Source organism: Aspergillus welwitschiae, assembly GCF_003344945.1.
Source record: "Aspergillus welwitschiae strain CBS 139.54b unplaced genomic scaffold BDQ94scaffold_30, whole genome shotgun sequence".
Lineage (NCBI taxonomy): Eukaryota > Fungi > Ascomycota > Eurotiomycetes > Eurotiales > Aspergillaceae > Aspergillus > Aspergillus welwitschiae.
The window spans coordinates 282,155-300,742 of NW_020798724.1; the positions used below are offsets into that span (position 1 = coordinate 282,155).

General features: G+C 51.8%; 7 protein-coding genes across 7 annotated transcripts; 3 read left to right on the top strand and 4 right to left on the bottom strand.

Annotated features, from left to right (window-relative positions):
• Positions 1–12: 12 nt before the first annotated feature.
• Positions 13–4,371, bottom strand: BDQ94DRAFT_173076 (Mtc5p; the record flags this gene model as incomplete). The annotated part of the gene is made up of 1 exon (XM_026772091.1): positions 13–4,371. One exon carries the CDS (start codon positions 4,369–4,371, stop codon positions 13–15), a length of 4,359 nt encoding a protein of 1,452 aa, XP_026623408.1.
• Positions 4,372–4,881: 510 nt separating this feature from the next.
• On the top strand, positions 4,882–6,252 carry BDQ94DRAFT_148928 (E2 ubiquitin-conjugating protein UBC13). Its single transcript, XM_026767280.1, has 4 exons — positions 4,882–5,219; positions 5,283–5,371; positions 5,424–5,555; positions 5,620–6,252. The coding sequence occupies exons 1-4, from the start codon at positions 5,167–5,169 to the stop codon at positions 5,793–5,795; spliced, it is 450 nt and encodes a 149-aa protein (XP_026623409.1). The 5' UTR covers positions 4,882–5,166; the 3' UTR covers positions 5,796–6,252.
• A 331-nt stretch (positions 6,253–6,583) lies between these two features.
• On the top strand, positions 6,584–9,542 carry BDQ94DRAFT_181700 (60S ribosomal eL24 domain-containing protein; the record flags this gene model as incomplete). The annotated part of the gene is made up of 8 exons (XM_026773951.1): positions 6,584–6,624; positions 6,720–7,159; positions 7,233–7,456; positions 7,514–7,894; positions 7,952–8,171; positions 8,342–8,610; positions 8,758–8,901; positions 9,203–9,542. 8 exons carry the CDS (start codon positions 6,584–6,586, stop codon positions 9,485–9,487), a joined length of 2,004 nt encoding a protein of 667 aa, XP_026623410.1. The 3' UTR covers positions 9,488–9,542.
• Positions 9,543–10,353: 811 nt separating this feature from the next.
• Positions 10,354–11,619, bottom strand: gup1 (glucosamine 6-phosphate N-acetyltransferase). Its single transcript, XM_026767281.1, has 2 exons — positions 10,726–11,619; positions 10,354–10,659 (listed from the first exon to the last, which is right to left on the bottom strand). Exons 1-2 carry the CDS (start codon positions 11,176–11,178, stop codon positions 10,570–10,572), a joined length of 543 nt encoding a protein of 180 aa, XP_026623411.1. The 5' UTR covers positions 11,179–11,619; the 3' UTR covers positions 10,354–10,569.
• Positions 11,620–11,895: 276 nt separating this feature from the next.
• BDQ94DRAFT_148940 (class II fumarate hydratase) lies at positions 11,896–14,289 on the bottom strand. The gene is made up of 7 exons (XM_026767282.1): positions 14,156–14,289; positions 13,786–14,043; positions 13,638–13,682; positions 13,535–13,572; positions 13,326–13,441; positions 12,250–13,267; positions 11,896–12,188 (listed from the first exon to the last, which is right to left on the bottom strand). The coding sequence occupies exons 2-7, from the start codon at positions 14,023–14,025 to the stop codon at positions 12,002–12,004; spliced, it is 1,644 nt and encodes a 547-aa protein (XP_026623412.1). The 5' UTR covers positions 14,026–14,043; positions 14,156–14,289; the 3' UTR covers positions 11,896–12,001.
• BDQ94DRAFT_148943 (Alpha/Beta hydrolase protein) lies at positions 14,290–16,211 on the bottom strand (the record flags this gene model as incomplete). The annotated part of the gene is made up of 2 exons (XM_026767283.1): positions 15,233–16,211; positions 14,290–15,169 (listed from the first exon to the last, which is right to left on the bottom strand). Coding segments are annotated over exons 1-2 (901 nt in total), but the record flags the coding sequence as incomplete, so codon positions are not given.
• A 237-nt stretch (positions 16,212–16,448) lies between these two features.
• Positions 16,449–18,588, top strand: BDQ94DRAFT_148946 (putative aspartate transaminase). Its single transcript, XM_026767284.1, has 3 exons — positions 16,449–18,144; positions 18,208–18,313; positions 18,388–18,588. The coding sequence occupies exons 1-3, from the start codon at positions 17,068–17,070 to the stop codon at positions 18,450–18,452; spliced, it is 1,248 nt and encodes a 415-aa protein (XP_026623414.1). The 5' UTR covers positions 16,449–17,067; the 3' UTR covers positions 18,453–18,588.

An 18,588-nucleotide genomic window follows, 5' to 3' on the forward strand; every position in this document is an offset into this window, starting at 1 on the left:
CAGAGCAAAGCATCATCTACTCTCCACCTGATTCATCGAGGACTTCTTAGGAACAAACGGCGCCGTAGTCGGCTTCGACTTCCTCCTCTCATCCTTAACACGCAGCCCTCGGCTCAAGCCACCTCCGAGACCCCGTGCAAGCGATGCAAAGGGTGACGCAGCTTGCCAGTTATCCAGATCCTCTTCGTGCTGACCAACACTAGCCACGACTTCACTGCCGTGTTTCGAGGACCCGGATCCGTCGGAAGGTTTGGCGCGGTGTCGGTGGAGAGAGATCTCGCTGCCGTGGGTGCTCGGGGACGTCGGATTAAGTCTCCACGGGTTTGTGGGGATGTCAGGGTCAATGTAGTCGGCGCATTTGCAGCCACAGCCGCTCGGGCAGAAGTGGTACTCTTCCTGTTCGGGGTCGGGTGTGTTCGATGATGCCATGGAGAACCAGCCTCGATGGCAGTCGAAGCAGCTTACGTGACCGCAGCCGAGGCAGGGGATGAGCATGCCTTCGACGACTTCGCTGCAGATGACGCAGGGGAGTCTGAGAGGGAGAGGCTGTTTTGGTTTGCAGTGAGGGCAGGTGAGGGGAGGTGGTGTTATGCCCTTTAAGTGGCCCTTGGGTATTGCTTCGGTGAGTGCCTTGGTCGCGAAGATGGAGTGCTGCAGGGCTTGGCCACAGCTGATGCAGTGGCGTTGGATCTCTAGACCCTGGTTTTCAGTATCAGTGGGCGCAGCCGTCGAGCTTCTGCGCTTGGAGGTGGGAAGAGAGAATGAATCGTGGTGGCTTCTGTGGCGACGGTGTGTCGGCTCCTTGGTGGGATTGGGGGTGCCGCCGATCTTCAATACTTCACTGCGTTGAACTGGCAGTCCCCATATAGATAGCAGATGAGCGTATGCTGCGCGATAAGACCGATACAGCCACTCTTTCTTGGGATCGAGGAAAGTATTCTGCGACTGTCCATTGCCCTCGAAAGCAGCTTGGTTCTTCAAGACTGCGCGAACCTTTGTCGACGGTTTGGCTGGAGCAGGTCTCTCGCTCTCCGTGTCAGAATGAGTTTGTGACGTGAGCGCGGTGGAGGTAGTCAAATAGTCGGGAATGGCTGAAACTGGTTTCGCAGTAAAGGCACTCGTCACCCACACCCCTGGCCCTCCGACTGTATTGGGACTGCCATTAGGATTGAAAACCTTCCGTGACAATGCAGTTGCTGGAGTAGATGCTGACGAAGGACCAAATGTAAGAGAGCGGGAAAGAGACGAGGCGAGAACGGAGCCAATCCCGGAGCCACTGCGTGGTTGTGATTGCTGGTCAGGCGAAGCAGCGATTGCTATGTTCTGGGTCCATGTCTTGCGGTCTGCTGCTAGGGGGCCCGCTCGGCTGGCCAGAGGAGGAGTTGTGCCGGTGGAATATGGCGGCGTGGAATCGGGACGCCAAATTTCAGACGAAGAACGCCCCGAACTATGTGTGATAGGCGTTGCGTGACTGTCCTTCGGTGTAGTGGCAAGCGGCACGGCCGTCTGCGGTTTAGTCTGCACAGCCGAGTTGGGGGAATACAGATCAAAAGAAAATGCATGCTCTTCCATCCGCCTGGACACGGCCCGACTGACATGAGCGTGTTCTTTGGAAGCCTCGTCAATGTTTGCTTCGTGCAAAACACAAGATAGCATAGCGATCATTTGCACGTCACCGATTTGTTCGAAATGTTCGAAGAGAGCAGGAATCAGCCACTGACCACCGAATGGGTGGTCGCCCCAATGTATGACGGAATTTAGAAACCCTTTGTGGCGTTGGTCCTGACTTCCCATATCGTTACTCAGATCCACGGCGCTATCCTTCCTTTGTATGTACGGTCTATCCAGGGTGTCAAAACCGGACGAAAACATTGAGCTTTTGCAGTTGTGCAAAATAAGCCTGACAAGTCCCCAGATTCGAGCCAGCTCGTAATAACCGTGGTCGAGGGCTACAGCTGAATTATGCGCACAAACGTCCGTGACTTTGCCGCAAATACGATATTTGCTAGCCAGTTCCCGCTTGGCTGGTAGCAAATCACTGAAGTCGTGGATGGAGATGACATTTTGCGAGCCTTCAGATGATTTCGATGTCATCGCACCAACGGTCGACCTTTGGGAATTGTCTGTAGAGCGCGGACGATAAAGTCCAAGACTGCCACCACTTCGCCATGTCTGAGGTGTTGGAAACCGGTGCTGGAGCCCTGACAGAATACCAGAAGACCCGGAAGAGCTTGACGATTCGGCGTCTGAATCGTCTGAATATTCAGAAGCCCCATCGTCAGTGCTGGCCATTGTGACAGATGTCCGAGGTCCAGGAGAATTGGTCTGCAGACGACCAAAGCCTTCGAAGACCTTGTCCGCTCTAGATAACCTGGTCATTTCCTTGAATCCTAGGTTTTCTAGCCAATTGGACTTGTCCTTCTTGAAGGGGAAGAAGCACACCAAGCGACCGTCGTTGGCCCACAGTGCACCGCATCCCTTGGCTACAGGGACCATGACATTGGCATTGACCGGTCGAAGCAGTTCAGAACTCATGCCTAGATCTTGGCTTTGAGACAATCCAACTTCATCTTCATCGCTGGACTCCTCACCCCCTAGTTGGCCGTTGATGGGAGACTTGACAGTGTCTGCCGTTTCCCCAAGAATCCAAGCGATGCTTTCTTCCAGGGTGCTCTCGCCCAAGAGGTAGCGAACGACACCTTCGAGACATCCTCTTTTGTGAGCAAGGAACGTCTCTGCAATCGTGCGAACTTCAGCTATTAACTTATCGGCAAGCTGATCGGTGACAGCGGCAGTCTTCTGCACGCTGAACGTTGGCATGGCATCTCGAGGGTAATCAACAGGGAACTTGATATCGACTTTCATGAAAATAGAGTCACCATCGTCACCCCATGGTCCATGAAGGGATATTGTTGCCTTTCGTTGTCTGACATCGACCGATTCAAAAGCAACCTTGGTGAACTTTTCTCCGACGTGGGTAATTTCGTCGCCCAATGTCTCGATATCCCAACCGGATATTTTCACGCCACGCATCCAGGAAATAGGATTAGTATCCGTGCGAACGTTTGTCCGACCCTGCATTCCAATTCTAGACTCAGCGTTTCCTCCGCTCTGCGTCCACGCGCGAGCGTATGGAACCGAAATAGTATTCATGCCCAGATTACGAGACGTCTGGGGCGTAGAGCTCTGTCGAGTAGTGGGTGACAACGAGTCCATATCTTCTTCCTCTTCGTCAATAGGCGTATCTCGATATGACCTATACAGTGCGCCCTTGCGCGTAAGGCTCATATTGGAGACGTAAGTCTTCCCTTTCTCAAAGCCAACCCTTTGCATGATATCTGGATCGACTCTGTGTAGGCGGAGTTCACGATCCGTGCCCCAAGACACCAGCTGAAACTCTCTATTATCGATACCATCCTCTATTTCTCCGCGTGCTCTCCAGAGAAACTCTTTCACCTGGCCTTTGTGTCCTAGAAAGCTGTGTACCAGAGGAAGTTCATCATTGGAAGTAGAGCCCTCCCCGGCCCTCCGACTATATAAGTGGAGATCACTGTTTCCTCTTTGTGGCATGGCCAAGACACCCCATCCAAAAGGGGTATTTCTTGCTCGCCATACTGGAAACGGCGTCTTGATCACCTTCTCCGGTACCTCTGTGTCCACCGTGTAGTCCCAGAATTTGATCGTCTTGTCTAGAGAGCACGTTACGAGGGCCCCGGGCCGTACTCTGTTCCAATCCAGCCCATAGATCTTCGTGCTGTGTGCCTCAATAGACTTGATCGGATACGCGCCCATCCGCTTGTCCCATATTCGCAAGAATTTGTCGTGAGAACTGGCAATAACGTTGGGGTCCTGTCGGTTCCATTTAACCTGAGTTGCTCCAGCAAGCCAGTCAGAGAACGAGATGGCGGGACGGGAGGGTGTCCGCAGATCCCAGCAGTGGACAAAGCTATCAACGGCACAGGTCGCGAGCATATCTGCATGATGCGCGGAGAAGTTGATGTCTGTTATAGCTCGAGTGTGGGCGTGCAGAACGTGCTCAATCGAGCTTGGCGAGGATTTCATGCCCAGGTTCCATACCAACGCCTTCTGATTCGACGTGCTAACGACCCAATAGTCTCGGGCAGCAAACGGAGACCATTGAACGTCTGCAACCTCCCATGGTGTGTGGTGCGGTAGATACCTTGGCGGCGAGTATGGCGAATCCAGATCGATGATGTGAAGACCTTCCTTGGAGGCTAGAACCACATCCCGGCCACAGGGCGAGATCGACATAGACCCTACAGGCTGCTCCACATGGAATGAGCTATCCTCCCCAAATGTTGGACTCTCGAAGGCCGACGTGAGAGGCCTGGGCTCGCTTTGATCCACCATGATGGCGTCGCCGGCTCCGGGCCTGAAAAGCTCCTTGTTTCGGTGCTACCTGTCGGCTGCTATGCACGCCTTGGAGAAACGTTCGAACGGACTCAGAGAAACAGGAAGCACATTGGTGGAAGAATTGTTTGCGGCCATACACGGTGCTATCATATCGACCGCGTTTGTCATGGACTTTTCATCAATTGAGTAGGAGGAACGGGTCTGTGGAATTGGCTGTGCGCATTGTGGAGGTCGTTACGGGGGGGCGGTCGAACTTGGAATTCCAGAGGCGCATGTACCGTATCTTCGATAGACCAATGATGAAGGGCTATTAAAAGATTAAATAATAAGAAGAGCAGGAGAAGGAGTCACTATGTCAATTGGAATCTTGCCTGGGGAAGAGTAGATATCCGAACCAAAGGCTTTAGACAGCAGCAGTGGACTCCGCAAAGTCCGGGGTTGGCGAGTTGCTTTCCGGCCGCAGTCTCCGATTCTGCACACTTGGTCCCTCCGGCATCCAGTGTCCATTACGGCAGGCGGTGTTTCCGACCAGCGCAGCCCCTCTGTCGGTTACGTCGTTCCATATCGATTCCAGCCATAGGAACATCCCAGGTGGCTGTTGCTTTTAATCCCCGCGACCATCTGCTAGAGGCTGCTGTCGAGTTTTGCCTGTTCCAAAGCTACGTGGGAGAGGTATCCGCCGCTTTCCGACTGCCAGAAATCTGCAGGAGAGCTGTAAGCCCCACCTCGATCATAACCGTGAAATCGCGGGGTTGGACAGAACATTAAACCTTTCTATTTCACAGACTCAAGATGGCGTTGCCAAAGAGAATTATAAAGGAGACTGAGCGTCTCATGGCTGAGCCGTGAGTAGTTCTGCTCTACACAATAATCCTATCAAGATAGAGATTGTTGACGCATGTCCGCAGAGTTCCTGGCATCAACGCCGTACCTCACGAAGATAACTTGCGTTACTTCGATGTCTCCATTCACGGACCGGCACAGTCTCCGTACGAAGGTAAAAAGGGAGCATACACAGGCTGTTTGTATGGCTGTTGACTTCTTTCAAGGTGGCATTTTCCGCCTCGAGCTGTTTTTGCCAGAGGACTACCCGATGACTCCGCCCAAGATTCGCTTTTTGACTAAGATCTATCATCCCAACATCGACCGCCTGGGGCGGATTTGTTTGGACGTCTTGAAGAGTATGCGCTACTACTGATCTACTTGGGAAAGAAGATACAAGAATCTGGGCTAACGTGTGACTAGATAACTGGTCTCCCGCTTTGCAAATTCGCACGATCCTTCTCTCTATTCAGGCTCTGCTGGGAGCTCCCAACCCGGATGACCCCCTTGCAAATGATGTTGCTCAACGCTGGAAGGAGGATGAGCCAGCAGCGATACAGACTGCCAAGGAGTGGACTAGAACCCATGCGATGACTTAGATAAGAAAGGCGGAAAGGGCTCCACCCGCTAAACAAACTGTAAGAGCAGCAATGTTGTGATGTGACCATGAGCAAAAGTACTGCGACATTCTGCCTTCCTGGCATTATTTTAGGATAGGCCTCGATTCTTCGGGACCTTCCCTTCCATACAATGAGAAGGCATCCCTAACCATCAACCCTGGTTCGTTTCCCCGCGAGTGCTCATGTATGGTGATAGAGCTGTGGCTCATTCAGATATGTGGTATAGGCATTTGCTTTCTTTCATCCGGCTGCGATCTGCTTTTCGATTTCGATGTTAGAGATTCATTCCATAGAATTGCAATATACCTGTAGCAGATCGTCGACTTTGGCTTTGTTCTTATTGGCCCAACTGTCCTGGTGAAATAATCAGCCTCTGGCTTGTAGTTCACAGTGATTCATGACTATCTATTAAATACAATGGTCTACCCAGGAGCATGCTATTACTAAAATCAACTCTGATTCCTTGTCTGTGAAGGCTTCTTTTCTAAACGTGAATAGTATAGTCCTGGAGCAAATCAGCTAGGAGATTCATTACACTGTACCAATGTGAATAATTTCAGAAATTCACTCATCTTAACACGTATTTTATAGTTTGGCCTCCCTCCCATACGCTCCCTCGTTCGATTATATTCAGTACCAGGAAAATACCGATATTCTGCCTGCCTGCTTGCCTGCCTGCGCTGTTCTTCACCATCAAGCGATAGAAGATAGTTATCTAACCAAGCACTTCAAGCAGACTACTCACAGTGACTATTAACAACAGCACGATGAATAACGAGGATAATATGGACAACTCTGGAGAAGCAACGTATGTTTTCTCTTCTAATTGCCTATCACCAGCAAGAATTGGAGAAAGAGAAGCCACACTAGTTATCTTGATATATCTGACATCCACGGTTCTAGAGACCAGCCTCACGCTTTCCAAGTAGAAAGCGAGGAACCGGTTTCTTCTAATCTCACTCAACTCACCGACGACATTACCAACCAACTCGCCCGAGCATTTCACATCACTGACCATCATGATGACCCGCTTTTCTTGCCAGCTTTGTTTACAAATCCTGTGAATACAACGACAACAGAGCAGCATATAAGAGAAGAACCAGATGGAATGTCCCTAGACTCTTCTCCCCAGATTCTACACTCGGTGTCTGGAACTAGCGCACTTCTCAACACACAACAATCCCCTTCAACCACTGCTGCTTCTCACGAAGTTAATAATACAACTGCAGCAGCTCGCAGCCTCGCCGGCATTCTGAAGAAGAACAAAGGCGGGAAGACAGGAAAGAAAGTCAAGTTCGCAGCCCCGCCAGGGAAGGTAGTAAAGTGCTACAAATCTTCTCAGGGTAAGTGTTTTACTCCGGGCACGTGTGTCTACCATAGTGACAGCTGATCCAGAGCATAAGAAGAGGGACTAAGCAATGGCTTCCTGGCTCCGTCCACTTAAGTCCATCCTTCAGATCGTCTCGTCCAAGGACAGACAGACTGCCAAGCTAGATAAGAAGAAAGTTATTGTTGTCATGCCAGGACATCAGCTTTTGGATGGGGGGGATGACAAGGATAAGGACAAGGATGAAGAAGGAGCGGGCACGGACTATCACAATAGCTTTCCAGTTGTGGGCGCGAGCTCGATCGACGACCTGGTAACTAACTATCCAAACCCCACAACGATTGGCATGTGCCTGCTAACTGGATGACAGGTTGAATACATTCGCCAGGCCACCGCTTGTCCTAAGCAAACGCGCAACCTCAAGGATTATTGGAAACACCAGAGAGGTGGTGACGTTAGGATTTGGGGGTATAGAAACCCATGGTGCACAAAATGCTACGGGGAATGCCCCATCTGCGGTACCGCCTGTTGCGTATACGAGGAACTGAAACGTGCAGTCTCAGATGAGGCATCAGATCCTCTTGTGTCACGAGACCGGAGACGGATAATGGACCTAATGGGGTCGGTGGGAGCCTACATCAAAGACGCGAGCACGTTCTCCTTGTGTTCAACGCCAGGTTGCGGAAAGCATGTCTGCCCATCCTGTTGCGGAATATGCCCGGACAAGCGTTGCCGAGATGTACAGTGCAAGGTGAGCAGCGAATCTGACTCCCATCTTTTCAAGTAATGCATGATCCCGTGTTAACAGCGATGCTGCTTAGGAGTGCAAGGCAGATCCCTGGGCCGTATGCGACTGGCACGAGTAGTCAGCGGTGCGCCACGTTATGAAGCACGACAATATCATGACGAAGTTACGATAATTATGCCGATGACATTCGTTGTTAAGCGATCCCTGAGAAATCTCCGGATTCATTGGCCATTGAAGGGTGGTATGGAGGAGTCTTCGGTAGAAGATGGCAGTTTCGATGGTATTAAGTCATTATCCGTATGGATAATGAGCGAGCATTGAGGCCAATTTATGTATTGTAAAGACATCAACCCAAATATGCGACCATAATGCCAGTTAATCCCTCAAATTGATTGATTAAATAACTTGTCAAACTCCTATATAATACATATTGAAAACCAACTCATCAAGCGCATACATCCCGATCCCCAAGATCTGGAGAAGTAGAGGCGGAAGCCAACCAGCCAAGGGCAGGGGCGGTCACGTGTCACCGCTTAGCGAGGCTCCGCACCGCACCACAATTGTGTCAGTCTCACGAACAGCTCGCCGCAGAGACCGCTTCGACTCAACCACCCAACGCCAACCGACAACATCTCGTCTCGACCGGCTGCGCATCTCAGACGTTCAAGATGCGTACCTACGACGATTCTTTCAGCGGTCAGAAGATCTACCCTGGAAAGGTGCGTTTTTATGTCCCTTTTCCGCCAGCCAAACAGCAAACGAACGGCCTCGAAATTCGCCACGAAAACCTACATCTACACCAGACCCTTCACCAATGCATGCAAAAAAGGATATATCAGTTGACGGTTTCTTTTGAAAAATTATAGGGTAAGCTGTACGTCCGTGGCGACAGCAAGATCTTCCGCTTCCAGAATGGAAAGTCCGAGTCCCTCTTCCTCCAGCGCAAGAACCCCCGCCGCATCGCCTGGACTGTCCTCTACCGTCGCCAGCACAAGAAGGGCATCTCTGAAGTCAGTACCCGCTATTTATCCCTTTGGATTGTTGAGTTTGTTGTTTCGTTGTTTTGTTGCACGGGTTGGAAGAGGAGGGAGTCCTGGGTTGTTCTACCATCGAATTACGACGCGAACATACATGAAGAATTCGTGATTGGATATGACGGTTGAATGCTTCGATGATATACTGGATGGATTAAATTACAACCCAGTGGTGGCAGTGGAGACTATGGCAACAACATTGAAGGAAGACAGGGGGGATACAAGTTTCCATGAAAGGAGACCGCATGCTGACCGGGACCCTTTTTCAAATTTACAGGAAGTTGCCAAGAAGCGCACCCGCCGTGTCGTGAAGAGCCAGCGTGCCATCGTTGGTGCCTCCCTCGACGTGATCAAGGAGCGCCGCGCCCAGCGCCCCGAGGCCCGTGCCGCCGCCCGCCAGCAGGCCATCAAGGACGCCAAGGAGAAGAAGGCCGCCAACGAGAGCCGCAAGCGTGCTGAGAAGGCCAAGGCCGCTGCCTCCGGTGCCAAGCCCGCTCAGCGCATCCAGAGCAAGCAGGGTGCTAAGGGCTCTGCCCCCAAGGTCGCTGCCAAGTCGCGTTAAAACGGATTAGAGGCGGTACTGGCTGTTGGGACTGGGATGAAAGTAAAAGGATAAGAAATGACAACACTATGGGGGGAATATGTTATGGACATAGGGAATTTGGGAGGTTATTCTAATAAAAAAGAAACCCCCGAGGAGCGTTTTTCTTTTGCCTCATCAAAGATTTCTATTCTCCAAAAACATCAAACGAATCTCCTTTTTTGCGGCGTATGAGCGTTGGGTAAGGGGATAAGATATCCTTTTTGCTCCTTCCTCGGATATGAATGAGCTTCTTATTCGTTATTACGCCGTTTCTTTCCCCCCTCCTGCTTCTCCCCCAAGTGGTATGTCTTACTTATTACTACCCAGGAATTGGAAATGGATGTGATATGATTACTTCATTCCTCCTATCTACTTTCGTACTAGTAGTATCATACCCTGTAAAAAGGCCCAAGCGCGCAACATACATGATCTTATCGCTCTCGCCCGATCCTTCAAGATCATCTTTCAAAGTAGACCAGAGACCCCCGGGCCTTGTCACGTGAATCACGATCGTAACTGTAAATCCATAGGGCTCAGACCTAGACTAACCGTTTCCGGTACCATTCTTCATAACCTTGATGGAATTTATGCCTCAGGCAGAAAGGCAGGAAGGGATAAAGTGTATGCATGGCATATGTACTTTTATGAGAATGGTGCCATGACAACTATCGATTCTGCATGACTTTGTTTACTTGTTTCGGGTACCTTCGTATACTTGACATGCATTGTGGTTATTGTGTAGCGTTTGCAACATGTAGCTATTTCTCATTCCCATGAAATCTAAGGGTTCATGCTATTCCTATGATGATTATACAGATCTCTCTAATGGAGACGATGAATGATGCCAGAAAATAACTAATTGATTACCTCCAGCCATCCTGCAAGTAGCTAATATATAGTATGAGTATAAATGAACATCCATGAAACAATCGAACAAGTCCCGACCCAACCCGTATCTAGACATCTATCTATGTAGTATACAACAACAACGCTTGAACATGATGACATTCAATAATCCCGAAACACAAACCACCTTCTCCCGCCTACTTTTCAATTAAAACCTAGTAGTAATGAGCCATCTCCAATCCAGCACGCTTGAAGCCGCACTTGAGGTAGAATCCCTCATTCGCCTCGGAGCAATCGAGAATACTCTGCATTCACCATTAGCATCGTGACCACCACCACTCTCATAATAAAGAAGTAGAAGGAAGACATACCTTGTAGCACCCCACCTGCGCCGCAACATAATCCAACGCCTGAATAAGCCTCAGCCCGAGCCTCTTCCCCTGCTGGCCCTTCTCGACGGCAATATCCTCAATATGGCCCACAAGACCCAACTCATGAATGAACTTGCGCTCAACAATCAAGCTGCCCGTGCCTACGACACGATCATCCCCATCACAGATAACAAGCAGGTAGTACTCGTCATTGCGCGACGAGATCCAGTCGTAGCGCTTGTTCCACTGCTCCTCGGTGATGGTGCCGACGGTCGTCAGCACGCGCAACACGTCCAGGTAGCCGCGGCTGTAGTCGGAGCGACGGACGGGACGGATCTTGTAGCCTTCGGGCAGTTCGGCGGCGACGGAGGGGGAGATGAGGGTCGTAGGGAAGAGGGGGGCGTCGTCCTTGGATTCGGCGGGGGGTTGGGTGAGGGTGGAGGCGTTGGTCATGTTGGCGGTGGTATGTTTTTTATCCGTCTTGAACTTTCTGCTGAAGAGGAAGAAAAGGCTTTGCGGAGTTTCGTGAAGAGGTTGTTTGGTAGTTTAGTTAAGGGAGGAAGGGCCCCTGGTTAGTGGCGGGGTTCAATTGAGTGGTGAAAACGGATGGGAATTATTGAAACGCTGGAATGAAGGATTTCTTCAGTGATAGTGAGTGTTTGAACGAAAGACAGAGTATTTCCAACGAAGGTGAGTATTTGAGGGGGAAAGGGATGAAGGGAAAAAAAGGACAGGTCAATCGAGTCAGTCGGTCAGTCGGTGATGGAAAAGAAAGGGCCAGGCGGAGGTAATAAACAAGCAGTAAGAGAAGGGCCCACGGTTTGCCTGAAACACCAAACACTTTGGAAATCCGCCCCTGACTACTTACTACCACTACATACGGTTCTTTCCGACTGGCACTGGTCAAGCCGATCACCCTCCAAGCCTGACTGGCGCAGCAACTTTCCTACATATTTAGTATGCTAAATTAAACACCAGTTGACCGGCCCTCAGCAACCCACCGCCAGTCGTTGCTATCCGTGCATCTTGAACTATTCGATCGGTGGGCGGGACCGCTTCGGTGGTCCAAAAATAGCACACCCCGGGGTCAGCCCCGTCATCAGCCCGAGAAAATTCTATACTCCGTACAGTGAAGAACAGTATCGAAGCAATAAGCTGAACAATAAGAATAGTACAGTAGTATTCCTGAGTATACAGATATCTCCTAGGCAAAAGCTAGTCTTCGCTAGATGACTCCTCCAAGCTAAGCCAAAACATCTCTCCTCCCGCTATACATCTATTTCTTCTCCTTGGGGCTCAGCATCAGCTCCGGACGGACGTACTTGTCAAAGTCCTCCTCGCTCAGAGCCTTCAGCTCCATAGCACTCTGCTTCAGAGTGAGGCCCTTCTTGTGGGCGTTCTTGGCGACCTTGGAGGCCATGTCGTAGCCAATGACGGGGTTCAGGCAGGTGACCAACATCAGACTACACCACCGTTAGTTGTATTCTTTACAAAAAAGGTCCCATTTTTTGGTGAAATACATACCTCTCGTGGAGGAGAGAGTTGATGCGGGGCTCGTTGGCCTCCAGACCGTGCACCAGGTTCTTCTCGAAGCTGGCCATGCCATCGGCCAGGATGCGCACGCTGTGCAGCAGGTTGCGGATCATGAGGGGCTTGAACACGTTGAGCTCGAACTGACCGTTCATGCCGCCGACGGTGGCAGCGACGTGGTTACCCATGACCTGGGAGCAGACCATGGTAAGGGACTCGCACTGAGTGGGGTTAACCTTGCCGGGCATGATGGAAGAGCCGGGCTCGTTCTCGGGGAGGACCAGTTCACCAAGACCGCAGCGGGGACCGGATCCAAGGTAACGGATGTCCTGGGCAATCTTGAACAGAGAGCAGGCCAGGGTGTTCAGGGCACCGGAAGCCTCGACAATCGAGTCGTGGGCGGCCAGAACCTCGAACTTGTTGGGGGCAGTCTTGAACTCGGTGCCGGTCAACTTGGTGACCTCAGCAGCGATAGCCTCGTCGAAACCCTTGAAGGTGTTCAGACCAGTACCGACGGCGGTACCACCCTGAGCCAGGTAGCGGAGGTGGGGGATGCTAGTCTCGACACGCTCAATGTTGCGGTCGAGCTGAGCGACGTAGCCGGAGAACTCCTGACCGAGGGTGAGAGGGGTGGCGTCCTGCAGGTGAGTACGACCGATCTTGATGATCTTGTCGAACTTCTCAACCTTGACCTGGAGAGCATCGCGCAGGCTCCTCAGGGAAGGCAGGAGGGTGTTCTCCAGCTCCAAAACGGCAGCAATGTGCATGGCGGTCGGGAAGGAGTCATTGGAGGAGGCGGACATGTTGACGTGGTCGTTGGGGTGGACGGGCTTCTTGGAGCCCTTCTCGCCGCCCAGGATCTCAATGGCGCGGTTGGAGATGACCTCGTTCGAGTTCATGTTGGACTGGGTACCGGAACCGGTCTGCCAGACGACGAGGGGGAAGTGGTCCATCAGCTTGCCCTCCGCAACCTCGGCGGCAGCCTGCTTGATGGCCTCGCCGATCTTGGGGTCTAATTTCCTGGTGTTAACTTCGCCGGAGCTGTGCTGCTTTAATCGATAGCGGCTTACCAAGGCCGAACTTCATGTTCACTTCAGCAGCAGCACCCTTGAGGATACCGAAAGCCTTGACAACGGGCTCAGGCATGCGGTCCTGGGGCTGGTTGATGTCGAAGTTGCCCAGGGAGCTATTGTCGCGCCAGTCAGCATCTGCTCACTTCGTGTATCGGTCGCATAGCCAGTTTGCAGTATGGCAGCGATTGTTGAAATCGGGGTCTTACCGCTGGGTCTGGGCACCCCAGTACTTGTCCGCGGGGACCTAGAAAAGAAAAGCAGTCAGCATTCGCATTCTATACGCATCGTGTGCATCAGTGTAGCACATACCTCGATCTCACCGAAGGCATCGGTCTCAATGCGGGTAGCCGAAGACTAAAACAATAACCGATTAGCAACGTCTCGCAGTTGGGGCTCTTCCCCCATAGCGAAGTCATCCATATGATAGATGCGATTCAATGGAAAAGGTAGAGCATACCATCTTGACAGTAGTGCCAAAGGCTCTCTTGCTGGAGGTGGAAGTCAAGGTCTGAAGACGGGGGAAGTGTTGAACAGGTCGGCTATTGGAGCTCAGAAGACGACGGCAACTGAACGAGGCGGGGGTGAAAGCGACGGCAGTGCGGGCAACTGCGGGGGAAGCCGAAGCTCGAGATGCAGCATGTGTCAAGGAGGCCATCGAGCGCACCGCGGCTCGGGAAGTGTGGGCAGATGTCAACATGACGACCGGCTTCTGGATCTATTCATCATCACGCGCGTTAGTCACTGTGTGTGGCTGGCTAACCAATGGTGCCATTTTTTGGGAAACAATTCACATCCTGTCGAGGATGTGTGCAAGGGATTGGTCGTACTTTATCTCTCTAAAATAAACAAAATAAGACGACAGATCTAATGATATTCCAATTCTACCCAAAACCTGGGGGACGGCAAACAAACCACGCAGAAAAGAAGGGAAGAAGAAGAGCAGCAGCAGCCGCGCATATTTAATCCACCCCAACTGTTTCCGATACCGCCTGCCGAAATCTCCCGGCCCGGTAATGTTCAGGACGCCGGTTACCCGTCTGCCACACCTTCGCTGCCCAGCCTAAATGGTATCATACGGTAAAGATTCTCGTCGGATAAACCATGATCCTGCTGTCTCTCCGCATTTCCATCTTCTAGTCGCTCTGCACTAACACTGCTCTCCATCTTCGATATCCCTTCAACCGAACCAATTGATTATTTACACTGTCAGTTCCCGTTTCATCGCTTCGATGACCTTCTTGGTATATATACGGCCGCTCTCTAAGATGCCATCCAACATGGCAAATGTGTGGGGTGCTCCTGCCATACGCATCATTTCCACTCGACAACCGCCAGCTTTCAATTTGGCAGCGTAGGCCTCCCCTTCGTCCCGCAGAGGATCCATTTCGGCGGTGAAGACCAACGCAGGTGCTAGTCCAGAAAAGTCAGGCGCAAATATGGGGGAGATCTTCCAGTCCTATGGATCACATCAGCATCTTGCAGTTGTGTGCAGCTCCGGCTGCAGCAATTACGGTACTACTTACCTCTTCTGAACGTGCTGGCCGGGGAACCCCCAAAAAGTGTCGATGGAAATAAGCCATCCGTGCTACCGGAAGAGCTGCGGTGAACTCCATCTCTCTGTAGGACTCATAGGGACAGTTCTCCCGATCGAATTCACCATCCGGAGTGTAGCCGCTGTGTAGATCACATACGGGCACGTTCAGCACCTGCAGACGCAACGGAATGCCGCCATTACGGCAGAGATGAGCGACCACGGCTGACAGGTGGCCTCCGGCCGAACAACCTCCAACAGCTATTCGATTCGGGTCAACGTTGAACTCCTCTGCTTTCTGGGAGCGGATCTGCACGGGATGTCAGTTGGTATTGACCATACCGGTCGATGTAGACAGGGAGTTGTAGCTGACCCAATTGAAAGCGGCCCAGCAGTCGTCAACGGGGATCGGATACTTGTGCTCAGGAGCTAGCCGGTAGTCGACATCAAACGCGACCAAGTGCCCGTCCAGGCCATCGACGAGTGTCTTGCAGAAATCGTGATCAACTGAGAGATCGCCGAACACCCAGCCTCCCCCATGGAAGTTGACAAACGCAGCCCTCTTTTTGGCCTTGCCATGCTCATCCGCTTTCGGGGCAGGCTCGAAGATACGGATGGTTATCTCGCCCCCTTGCACGGGACATTTCTGCTCCGTGATGCGGAAGACATCAGGACCTTGAGCACGGCCGTAGGCAATGGCATACTTGGCTGGGTTCTTGCGGAAGTCTTCGATAGGAACCTCATGCGTATGTAGCCTCCCAGCATTGTATTTGTTGTAGTGTTCCACATAGACCGGGTCGAACCGAGGTAGCAACTCCGACGGGATGCTGTTGTGAAGTGGTTGGATAAGGACCCGGGGCCGTAGCTCACTCAAGGTCTTTTCGTCTTTAAGCGCAGACATAGTGATGTCAGTCTATCCGATGGTAGAAATTAGGGAAATTTGATCCAAGGCACAAGTGCGGGAGAAGTCGACATGACCATGTCCTCTGATGAGGGACAGCCAACCCCTCACGACCCCTCATATGCTCGGCTCTCGATCCGTTATCAGGGAGTGGCTCGTCTGTGCAACCTTATTTCACGTGGAATGCAAGCTTCAATTGAGGCCATCCTCGTCTTTGGGTGTCGGACAACAGGGAATGACCACTATAACGCCTGGTCTTCTGATGGTATCTAAGTAGCTTCTCACATTCTCGCTGAATGTCCGCTCGGTTACTGTCGGATCCGACAGCGCTCGGAGGAAGCAGACAATAGCCGGATGTAGCCGTCTGCTATAGTCCGTCGCTGTCCGTCAATCAATATGACAGTAGAGCTTGATAGTCTAGTTCGGAGTTAGTAGATGGTTAGTAGGGTAGCATTTGTGGTTAATCATTGTCTCATTGACTACGTATAACCGGCTAACTAGTTATCACACCCGCCCAGCTGACTCGCATAGACAAAGCTAGTAATAATTCATCTGACATGGATCCTGCAAACAACAATTACGAACTGCGAGTGCGCTAAGCAATGTGAGGCAGGGACACGAATTCTGGCCCCCCGGGGCTGAAGGAAGATGACACGAGGAAGTGAGAGACAATATATCCAACTTCCTCCATCTGTTACTGCTCCAGGCACAACGCAGCAAGGGTCGCATTCCTAATGTCTGGTTCGACCCACCAATTCGCCTTCTCAGGAACCTTTCACTAGACAGACTTTGCCGTCATCGCATTTGCCGCATCGTCAGTGGCAAGAAACAAAAGCAAAATCTCTTCGATCGACGTAGGCAGTCTGGGGAACGAGGGATTGAAGCAGCAGCGGGTATTTAGTTGACTCGCCAACCCGCACGGCTGGCATCGCGATGGGCGATATCGGCCACTCCTCACGGCTTCAATTCTTCACCACACCCTGACTCATTGCTCGCACTGATCCACCTTGTTACTGAATTTAGCATATCCGTTCCTTTCTTTTTCTCCCCCTCAGTAAATATCCGCTCCTCGTGTTGCATCGCGACTAGATCTTATTACGCCTCCACCCTCTAGAATCTTTTCCTCCCTTGCTCCACCTTTTTCGCACCGCCGCTTCTCTACCGGAAAATCTTACCGATTGCCCCCTCCACCTTATATACCTCTTCCGATCATCTGCTCAAATCTGAGTCATTGGTTGCAATAACCTGCACATTCCCTCGATTCCACTCCCTGGACTCCTCCAACTGCTCCCACCACTACCACCACAATGACTGTCCTCAACCTGACCCCGCTACCGGCGGACGAGATCTTCGCTCTCAACCGCGAATACGCCAACGACACTTTCCCCGACAAAGTCAGTCTCGGTGTCGGTGTCTACCGCACTGACGATGGCAAGCCCTGGCCATTGCCCTCCGTCCGCAAGGCAGAGCAGCAATTGCTCGCCGAAGACAGCCCCTTCCGCCACGAATACACCGCGATTGAAGGCGACATCCCGTTCCTCGAGCTGGCTCGGGACCTGATGTTCGGCTTCGACTCCAAAAACCTCTGCGAGGAGCACAAGGCCCTGAAAGGCCGCATTGGCTCCGTCCAGTCCGTCGCCGGCACTGGCGCCAACCATCTGGGCGCTCTCTTCCTCGCTCACAAGATGAAGCCCAAGACCGTCTGGCTCTCCGACCCCTCCTGGGCCAACCATGTCACCATTTGGGACCTCGTCGGCGTCCCCCGCAAGACCTACCCCTACTACAAGCCCGAGACCCGCTCTTTCGACTTCGAGGGCATGATGTCCACCCTTGAATCCGACGCCCAGGAAGGCGACGTGATTCTTCTGCATGCCTGCGCGCACAACCCCACCGGTCTCGACCCCTCCAAGGAGCAATGGAAGGCCATTGCCGAGATCTGTGAGCGTAAGAAGATCTTCCCCTTCTTCGACTCCGCCTACCAAGGTTTTGCCTCCGGATCCGCCGATGAGGACGCCTGGGCCGTGCGCTACTTCCTCAACGAGAAGCCACAGATGGAAATGTGTGTTGCGCAGTCCTTCTCCAAGAACTTCGGTCTTTATGGCCAGCGTGTCGGCGCTTTCCATTACGTCGTCGCAGAGGGATCCCAGAACCTCCGCGATCTTGTCGTCAACAACCTCTGCCACTTCATTCGCGGCGAGTTCTCCATGGGTCCTACTGGCGGTTGCTCCATCGTCAAGAAGGTCTTGACGAACGATGCCCTCACCACGCAATGGCACGATGATCTCAAGGTCATGAGCTCCCGTATCAAGGCCATGCGCGCTGCTCTGTACGATGAGCTCGTCAGACTTGAGACCCCCGGAACTTGGAAGCACATCGTTGAACAGGTACATACCCACCTCTTGAGTCCCATCCCAAATGCATGCATGCTAATCACGAACTCCTCATAGAATGGCATGTTCTCCTACACTGGCCTCACCCCGACCCAAGTCCAAGCCCTGAAGGAGAAGTACCACGTCTACCTCATCAAATCCGGCAGAGCTTCTATCAGCGGCTGTAAGCTTTCCCCTTACCCCACCCCCCAATTCTAATCCCCACACACACCCACTAACATTTCTTTCCCTAAACAGTGAGCCAGAAGAACGTCGCCTATGTCGCGAAAGCTTTTGACGACATTGTCCGCAACGTCAAATAAACACGCCAACCATTTCGGTTGTTCGGGTAGTCATTTATTCTGCCCGAGGTACAGACACTTCTTCACCAAAGGCTTCAACGCATACCGAAAGAAGAAAGAAAAAAAAATAATAAAAAAAAAAAAAAAAAAAAAAAAA